The sequence below is a fragment of the Polyodon spathula genome, chromosome 7 (genome assembly GCF_017654505.1).
Source record: "Polyodon spathula isolate WHYD16114869_AA chromosome 7, ASM1765450v1, whole genome shotgun sequence".
NCBI classification, from domain to species: domain Eukaryota; kingdom Metazoa; phylum Chordata; class Actinopteri; order Acipenseriformes; family Polyodontidae; genus Polyodon; species Polyodon spathula.
This window is the reverse complement of record NC_054540.1, coordinates 4,015,981-4,025,445: the sequence shown is the minus strand read 5'-3', so window position 1 is coordinate 4,025,445 and position 9,465 is coordinate 4,015,981. Positions and strand designations below refer to the sequence as shown.

General features: G+C 40.9%; 1 protein-coding gene across 1 annotated transcript; it reads left to right on the top strand.

The window, feature by feature from the left end:
- Positions 1 to 1,319: 1,319 nt before the first annotated feature.
- Positions 1,320 to 9,265, top strand: LOC121318022 (bestrophin-3-like). The gene is made up of 9 exons (XM_041254205.1): positions 1,320 to 1,572; positions 1,871 to 2,087; positions 3,247 to 3,341; positions 4,974 to 5,207; positions 5,706 to 5,860; positions 7,030 to 7,107; positions 7,931 to 8,083; positions 8,521 to 8,601; positions 9,110 to 9,265. The coding sequence occupies exons 2-9, from the start codon at positions 1,936 to 1,938 to the stop codon at positions 9,263 to 9,265; spliced, it is 1,104 nt and encodes a 367-aa protein (XP_041110139.1). The 5' UTR covers positions 1,320 to 1,572; positions 1,871 to 1,935.
- Positions 9,266 to 9,465: the final 200 nt, after the last annotated feature.

Here is a 9,465-nt window from a genome sequence, read left to right as displayed (position 1 = left end):
ATGAGAAAAAAAATAGATAATGATGTAGCTCTGTAGCTCAAAAAATGAAGTAGCTCTGAGTGCATTACTTCCAGCAGCGCTGTCCATTAACACGGGGATCCCAGGCGCCTAATGTGTTCTGGATCTTTCTGAGATCAGCTGAAAGCACGTTAACATGGTTACTGCTAACCTACCAGATACTCAGCTCTATTCACAAAGCTTTTGCATATGTGCAAGTCCACTAGCTATTGTATTTATATCTTGAAGCGCATTGCAAATAACCTCAAAAGATATACAGATAGATTTTTTTTTTGTTTAATTACTTCAAATATATGGATGCAGATATCTCTACAAGGCCAAGATACAAACTTTTAGCATTATTCATCAGCAGAAAAGAAAACACCTTTTAATGCTGAAAAGGACAAGCCTGTCTGATTTGAGCAAAAACACTTAGATATACAGTTGGAAAATGTAATATGAAGTAAGATTTCTGGTGTCCTATTGTAACAAGCACAACTGAGGATCCCTTTTCATAATAATACCCTCTGAGTGCTGCAGGGGACAGATGATTTGAGTGTACCTCCTACCAGAGTGCACAGAGTATTAAATTAAGTGGAAAACTGTGCAATGGATTACAATTACTGTAGGTTAGGTATAAAGCTTTAACTGAACTCAGAAATATCGTGTTAAAGGCTCTACTGTATTGACATGAACTCATTCATCAGAACACAAGCTGTATTCATGGACTGTGATACTTTCTAAATCGATATTTCTTCACAAGAAAAACTGAAATCCTTCTTTTTGGCTACAAATTGCTACGTCCTATGTTGAGGACAGTCAAGCTAGGCGTGCCCCTAACCAGAGCAGTGACATTTCAAGTTGGCTATGAAGCTCAGCACTTAGAAATCTGTGGGGAGGAAAACATCAAGAAATGTATCATTTTTACGCTTCAGTTTCTTACATTTTGGGATATGTTTGCAGAATAAACAGCTACTTTTACTAGATTTTACATTATTAGAGTTTGCTACCATAACAATATATGGTTAGAGACCATTTAAATAACAGGTAGCTATGCCAATTAAACATGTTTCAAAAATTACAAAGTAGCCTGTCCTCAAATAGATAATGATAAAGGGTGAATTATGACAATAAGAAACAAAAAAAAAATGTATCCAGGAGGTTATAGCTTCTTTGTGTGAGGGAGAGTCTAGTGATTACAGTAAAGTTGATCAAGTTCACTACTTTTTTCCACTTGCTGACTTTATTATCGCTATGACACAGCCAATCATGCTGCGCAGTGTGGTATGCTCGTTGCCTCCTCTGTCTGCTACTGTGTATTTCGGTAGGGCACGCTTTCAATGACTGGCTGTACTAATGGGCACTTGCAAGGATAAATATAGCAAGAGCAGTCTCAGCAAATGCTTGTGTGTTTGTTCCGTGGTATGGATCTGGTGAACCCCTTACTTCAAGCGCGGCCGTTTGACAAACACAGGCAGCTAAAGTGGAGCGAGTGTTTTTAGCACTGGGCTCAGAAGAATATAGACGCAAGACTTCGTTTTAAATGACCTGAGAGGTGTGTTTGTTCAACTTTAGGTAAGCATACAAGCTCAGGTCGCTGATGTTTGTACATTTGTATGTTCTTCAGTTTTTATTTTGAGGTAAAGCCAGGGAAAGCACTTTTTTGTCTCAGAGTACTTGTTTGTTTAAGTGAGTTAGTTTGCATAATAAAGCGAGAGACATTGGTAAAATATACAAAGAAAGTGATATATGGGGCGGTGATTTATATTTCAGATATGTGAAAATGGGACGGGGGGGGGAGCTTATCAGCTTTTAAATTTTAATGACCGGTGACCCGCCTCACCCGACTAAAGTGAACCTGCTTTGTCTGTAGCTTTGTCCCCTCAAGATGACCGTACTGTGTACATTAACACAGCAGAAACTCTCTTTCGACTCAAGATGACCGTGACGTACTCCAGCAAGGTAGCCAATGCGACGTTCTTCGGGTTTCACAGACTGCTTTTGCGATGGAGAGGCAGCATCTATAAACTGCTGTACCGCGAGTTCCTCGTCTTTGTAGGGCTGTACACCGCGCTGAGTATCACCTACAGGTACGCTTGTTTTTACAGAACACAATGATGTATTGAGAAAAAGGTAGATTACGCCTCAATGCCTCTAGGCTACTGCACATTTTCATTTTACACTAATTCCCTTTTCACTTTGGTCATTTGTTTGTATTGAAAGAACATGTTTGAATATCTCAAGATACAGGCATGTGAGAAATGCTGAATTGCAGTCACAGAAATCACTCTGCAAATGATTTAAGATTTGAAGCAACCCTCTGGAAAAGTGTATCCTTCCAGGTTTTACTGTGAGTTTAATCAGACACATCTTAAGGATACACACTGTGGCTAACGAACCTGGTAGTAAAACCTGGAATGGGTGTAATTGCTATGCAATAGGAGTTTTATTTCCATCCCTGGATATCGTACTAGCTGCTTGCATTGATTACAGTCCTGTTCAATAATACAATACATGTTCAGCAACAGACTATTGCACTGTACATGTAAATCAGGTCTTTAATAATTAAAAATACAAAAAAAGCTGTAAACATTCTGTATTATGATACAGTACTTTGCATCTAGAACATTCAAGTGCTTAAATGTAACCCTTCTCATCTTAGGCATTAATTGCCCAAAGTGATATTAAGTGGGTTAGAAATGAGTTGTATGGCTGATACATGTATATTATAATAGCCAGACACTACCCTGATCGTCAATTCTGTGCAAACAGGATTTGAGCCAGCTCACCAGCCCCACCCCCTACCCCTGTGCACTGCAAGCGGATGTGCTTTTTCTAGACAATCAGCAGGCGTTAAAGGGAGCTGCAGCATTTCAATTCACTGCTGCTTAGACCTCCAAAACAGTCCCCTTTACATTTTAGAGTTTAGACGTGTAGCACAACTGAACTCAGTTCTGTCAAAATCACAGAGAAGGAAACAGAGGTGAACTGTTCTATTCTTTCCAATGTGAGCTTATCTGCATTTTATTTTCCTTACAGTTCATTATCCTGGCTAACTTTGCTTTAGCTATAGGGCAGTATTAACCCTTCTGTCCTCACAGTTAAATATCTCGTAGCTACATTGTAGCAGATGGTATCTATGCATACTGTACAGAGATGCATGTTCAGCAACAGGTCGCGTAAGGTGTTGTCTGTGTACAACAGTTTGGAAGCCAAATATTTGAAATGTCTATTTTCTATCTACTCCAGATTATTTCTTTCAGAGAAACAAAAACGTTACTTTGAAAAGGCGTCTCTTTACTGCGATAAATATGCTGAGCAAATCCCAGTAACGTTTGTGCTGGGTGAGTACCTGCACCCACAGGGCCGCAGCAGGCTTTGCATGAGAGTGAGGTCCACCAGTACATCCACAATGAGCTACAAACAAGCACACTGATAATAACAGTCAGAGGCTGCTGGCTTGGTATTGTGTGGTCTAACCGTGTCGTACAGTAGTAATTGTTTTTTTTTTTGTTTGTTTTTGTTTTCTAAAGTTTTCCTCCCTGCATTTTGTGTGTGACACATTTTAAACCTTGGCTGAAGGTCACCTTTTAACCATACCCAGAATGCACTTCTAACTGTACCCATAATGCACTGTTCTAGCCACACATTATCCAGGTACATTTGCTAAGAAACATTATTTATATCATCCATAACTATTTTTGCAAAATTTAGAAACGCTAAAACAAACTTAATACATGAATTGTTAAATCTTTCAACCAGAAGTCCTGAATGTCTTCAGTTGAATCAGAGTTTAATTTAGTATTTCTACTGTGAGTTTCACATTATTGATAACCTTTGCTTTGCTTCCAAGCCAGCACTTTGAAGGTGCATGCTTCAAATCCAGTTTCCTTTAACTGTTAGTCTTTGCAATCACCTTGGCCGGTTTCTGAATTCTCCTTCAATAAGAAAACAGGCATAGATATTGTTTTTACAGCACAATGATTTCATGATCACGTTGGAGCACTCATACAGCAATGTGAGGCAAAGGTGAAATCATTGATAATTGCTTAACTCGTCCACTTGAATAGTTCATGTTTCCCTGTGGGAGTTTGGTGTAGGACACACTGCTACCTGGTGGCAGAATAATGTAATTTGGTTTCTTTGTATTTGATTTGAACTTAAAAGAAGCTGACATGGTTAGCCCAAGCCAATACTGTAAGCACAGCACAGAAACCAGGTGCAGAGGACACAGCTGGGAATGAAGTGCAATTAAGGAGAGCAGGTAGGAGACACTTCTTTACACTCTGAGGGCATGGAATGGGTTACCGAGCCGTGTTGTTGATGCTGAATCATTAGGATCTTTGAGACCCAGCTTGACAATGCTTTGAGATCAATCAGCTGCTACAAACCATACAAACAATAATGGTCAGAATGGCCTGCTCCCATCTATACAGAACATCTTCTTATGTTCTTAAAAGAAGGATCATAAAGGGCAAGTATCACATCAGTATTTTCTGAAACCCTTTAAAACCTTAATAAATGATACTGTACCTATTAAAATTGCCAATAATACATATTATACTGCAACTACAATGTGGGCACATTAAAGAGGGCATAATGTCCTTCCCAGCATGTCTTCTGTTCTCATGAAGAAAGAAAGTAGTAATATCCTTGGGAGAGGAAACTTTGGGTTTTAAAATTTTTCAAAGAATATTCGAACCTGCAAAGCCCATATTAGCCCCAGCACTGCATATCAGTCCACTTTAAGCTGGAGAAAAGGGTCAGTAAATGTCTTGTCTCAGACTGTCCCAGTGAACGTGGATTCATATGGTAACCCTGAATATATATGTGTATGTGTATGTGTATGTGTGTGTGTGTGTGTGTGTGTGTATGTATATATATATATATATATATATATATATATATATATATATATATATTTGAGAGACGGCGTTTCCAGAGTACATGCCCCCCTCTGTTGCTGTCTTGCTCAGGTTTCTACGTGACGCTGGTGGTGAACCGCTGGTGGAACCAGTTTGTGAACCTGCCCTGGCCGGACCGGCTGATGTTCCTGGTCTCGGGCAGTGTGCAGGGCAGGGACGAGCACGGCCGACTCCTGCGCAGGACCCTGATGCGCTACGTCAACCTCACCTCTCTGCTCATCTTCCGCTCTGTCAGCACGGCCGTCTGCAAGCGCTTCCCAACAATGGACCACGTGGTCGAAGCAGGTGCCTGGCAGTTACAAGATGGCTCCCATTTGTCCCATAATGCAGTAGCACCAGAAACGTAATTTACGCAGGGGACTTGTCCCTCTCACTTTTACAACAACAGGAAATGTCCCCCTCGCATTGCAGCAGTACTGGTTTTTGCAATGATTCTGAATTCCCAGTTCTGTTGTCCAGTATTGAATATCGATTCCCAGACCGGCTGCCATCATGCTTGGTGGCAGGTGTGATTCTGCTTGTGCTCCCTGGTCTTGAGAAATCATGTGATATTTTGACCTTTCAGCTTCATGGTAAAGTATAGAAGCTGTGGAGTCAGTGAAAGGTCACAATATCTCAGGAACAAACAGCAAATCATACAGTAGAAAGGCAAGGGAAGGTTAAAAATGATCAGTAGTCCAGTGTGTACACATTACATGCGCTTTGCATTTACAATGGGTTACATAACAGAATGCTGTATGGCATTGTTTTCCAGTTTGAAGCATTTGTTTTCTTTGTGAGCAGGGTTCATGACTCCCGAGGAGAGAAAGATTTTTGAAAACCTCAAGTCTCCCCATCTTAAATATTGGATCCCGGTGGCGTGGTTTGTGACCCTGGTGAACAAGGCGCGGAAGGAGGGGCGGATACAGGACAGCGTGGACCTGCAGACCATCATGATCGTAGGTACTGCAGTGGCCGGCTGTCACGAGGCAACAGCAGGGACAGCCAGAGCCCAGTGTGCAATGGGGCTTGTTGAAGAGGAACTGTGTGTTCAGACTCACCACTGTTATTTATATAGACCCCCAGCTTTTCTGAGAGAGAGGGTTATTTAAATTGCATACTTGTTTTCCTAGCTATTACAGTAGAACCTGCCATATCCAGTCTAATTGGTTCCTGTGGTCCCTCAGATCTGTAAAGATATCGTATCTCAGAGGGAGTCGTTATACTACATTGTAGTACCATCAGGGCATTATAAATTAACAATGTCGGGTATATCAGTGTGTCTAAAACACCAAAGTACGTTGCTGCACCTACAGTATACAGACAATTATTGCAAAGCACTGTAATACAGTTTTTGGCCATTTACAAAACAGCATTGCAAAAACAGTTGTTCCCATGCTTTCTCAGCCTATAAGAAAGTAACTGTGTGTGTTAACCTGAGGCAGAAACAACAAGACAGCACACACAAACACAAACTGGCTTGGAGGTCAGTGAAAAAAACAACTTGTTTCAGCTTTTTAACGGTACAGTAATGATATGAATCCCTGGCTTTCTTTTATATAACGTGTTTAAAATGGGCAAGTATGTGACAGCATGCAAAAAGTGAAACTGAATTACCAAATGCATCATCTTTTTTTTGATCCGTCCTGACTTGATCCGTCCTGTCCTGCTGAGAGCAGAATTGACTGTTTTAGATCCATAATAAAGTGTGTATGGATCAGTTTCCATCAGTACCACTCAGCTGGTAGCAGCCTGTGTAAATGATACATGCCAGAGGTCCACTGGTTAATGGAGGGGATCGTAGCTTACAGGATCGGATAAGACTGGCTCTACTGTATTGTTATTATGAGTAAAAAGAGAGCGTTCACCTTTAAAAACAGCAGTAATCATATTGGAGTAGAATCTAATGTGGCAGTGTACAGTAGTAGAATACTTGTATACAAAAGCCTGGATGGTAAGTCTTTGATCAGGTTAGTCATTCCTAAAACCTTCCCCTGCATTACATTCAGAATGAAGCTTTGCATTCCTCTGTTTGTGGATTCAGTGTTTAGGAAGTACGAGCCATCTGAACAGCTTTGCTTTGATCGATTGTTGCTGCTGCGATTGTTTTTCCTTGTTCTTTCTGTAGGAATTGAATAAGTTTAGATCGTGGTGTTCTACCCTATTTGGTTATGACTGGGTTGGCATTCCTCTTGTATACACACAGGTAATGTTGTTTTTTTATTATTATTAGTTAGTGTAGTGTTCCTGTGATGGTATTTCACATGTTTAGTTGTGCATTCTAGTACATGCTCAGCGGCACTCCCAGAGTTAAAATACTATTAAAAAGCCAAATATCTTGGAGTCCTGAATTAATACACATATTTTAAAAACAGCCAATGTATTTTTCTAAAGCTATGTGAATGGGGAATGGAAAAGTGCTTTCCTGTTTGTATCGCCTGCTGTGTTGACTGCAGAAAACAGTGCTGTAATCTCACTGCACACCCTGCTTCCACAACTGAGGTCAGACCTGCAACCAGTCCCCATGGCAATGGCCTGAGACACACCTTCATAACCCAATGAAGAGCAGGTTTGGCGCGCTCTTCAATATTGCTGCGCATGCCCTTGTTGCTGCAGCATAGCTCTTAAGAAAACTAATAAGAACCAGGAAACAAGGTGTTTGTTTCGTTTACTGATCGTTAGGCTGACTATTACATTGCTGTTAAATTATAAATATTTGACATAGTACTTTACCTGCTTGCGTTCCTGCGATTCCATGAAATTCATCCTGCATTTCACAGGTTGTCTTACCAATCCTGTTATCCATTACTATTGAACACTCAATTGAGCTGAATTTAGAAGCACTACATTTGAAAGACTTCCAGTCAAAACGTTTGTCAATGGAGTTGAGTTTCTTTTAGTGTTTCTAAATTCATGAATCCTGCTGATCCCAGCCTGGGATGTGCTTTACAGCAGCCTGGCTGAGCTCTATTTCTGTATCATTGCATATCCCTTGTGAAGTCTCTGCTGACCCCTGCCCTGCTCTCCAGGTCGTCACTCTAGCAGTGTACACCTTCTTCTTTGCCTGTCTGATAGGACGTCAGTTCTTGGACCCCAAGCAAGGCTATGCAGGTCATGACCTCGACATGTACATCCCTATCTTCACTCTCCTGCAGTTCTTCTTTTATGCAGGCTGGCTGAAGGTTAGTGTGCGGTTTTATTTTTTCAGTTTATTATTTCATTAGGTAAAATGTATATGAAACTAAGAGGTCTCTTTGATCAACTAATACCGCTGAATAATGCACCGCTGCACTTTATTAGCGCATTTTACAGCTCTTTGAAGTCACACAGTATTGCATCAACCACCATGGTTATCCCAGTTTTACACCTAAAATAGGTGGTTGATAATCCCAGGATAACCACGAATAAATGGTTGAAGCAACGCAACATGATTCCCCAGTGCTGTAAAATTCTCAAAAAATACTACTGTGATCAAAGTATGTAAGTAACCACTATAAAATGTAATGTATGAGTTTTTCAACTTGTGTACGATATTCTAATATCCTGCAAACTGAACATGATATAGATTTAATTTATCATTTGCATCAAGCATACCTGTATACCTCGAATTTGTCCTTAGGTTGCTGAGCAGCTTATAAACCCCTTTGGAGAAGATGACGATGACTTTGAGATTAACTGGTGCATAGACAGAAACCTGCAGGTCAGTGAGAATAGGGGGACCCAGGAATACATATCACACGCGCTGGACAATCAACAGTGTGTTCTCTGGTGTTTAATATACACTATCACTAAAGACAGGAGCTTAGCACAATATGCCAGCAGCTATAGTTAGACTGGCTACTGGAATTGACCTTCAGATATACCTAGGTCCGGGGTTGCCCTATACATTTTTTACCACAGTATATTTGCAGTTGTACCCTACTTTTCCCATGGTTATGCTATGCATTTAGCATAGTTTACTCTGGGTTGCCATGTTTATTATTACGCTTTACCATACCGCGCTATTCTTTACAATGGTTGCCTATGTACTACCATGCTTTATTACACTTTGTTATGTTGATACTGTGGGAAACATTCATTAGGGTGAATTCATTGCTGAGGACAGTGCTTGGCTCCACTACCTGGGTTTGGCAAACCCTGACCTAGCTACTTGTGCTGCAGCTCCAGCCTCAGTCTGTATTATTAATAAATTCATTTAAACTTTGCAGGTTTCCCTTCTGGCTGTGGATGAAATGCACATGAACGTGCCGAGGATGCAGAAGGATATCTACTGGAACGACTCGGATGTGCGTCCGCCGTACACTCTAGCAGCTGCCGATTACTGCATTCCATCATTCCTGGGCTCCACCATCGACATGGGGTAAACCTGGATCAACATGACTGATTCAATCTGAAACCAGAGACATGGGGTAAACCTGGATCAACATGACTGATTCAATCTGAAACCAGAGACATGGGGTAAACCTGCATCAACATGACTGATTCAATCTGAAACCAGAGACATGGGGTAAACCTGGATCAACATGACTGATTCAATCTGAAACCAGAGACATGGGGTAAACCT

Excerpts from the sequence above, each read along its gene's own strand:
- LOC121318022 (XM_041254205.1), top strand. The coding sequence starts at position 1,936 with ATGACCGTGACGTACTCCAGCAAGGTAGCCAATGCGACGTTCTTCGGG. Across the intron at positions 3,342-4,973 it reads CCCAGTAACGTTTGTGCTGG|GTTTCTACGTGACGCTGGTG; the intron begins GTGAGTACCTGC and ends TGTCTTGCTCAG. Across the intron at positions 8,602-9,109 it reads GCATAGACAGAAACCTGCAG|GTTTCCCTTCTGGCTGTGGA; the intron begins GTCAGTGAGAAT and ends TAAACTTTGCAG.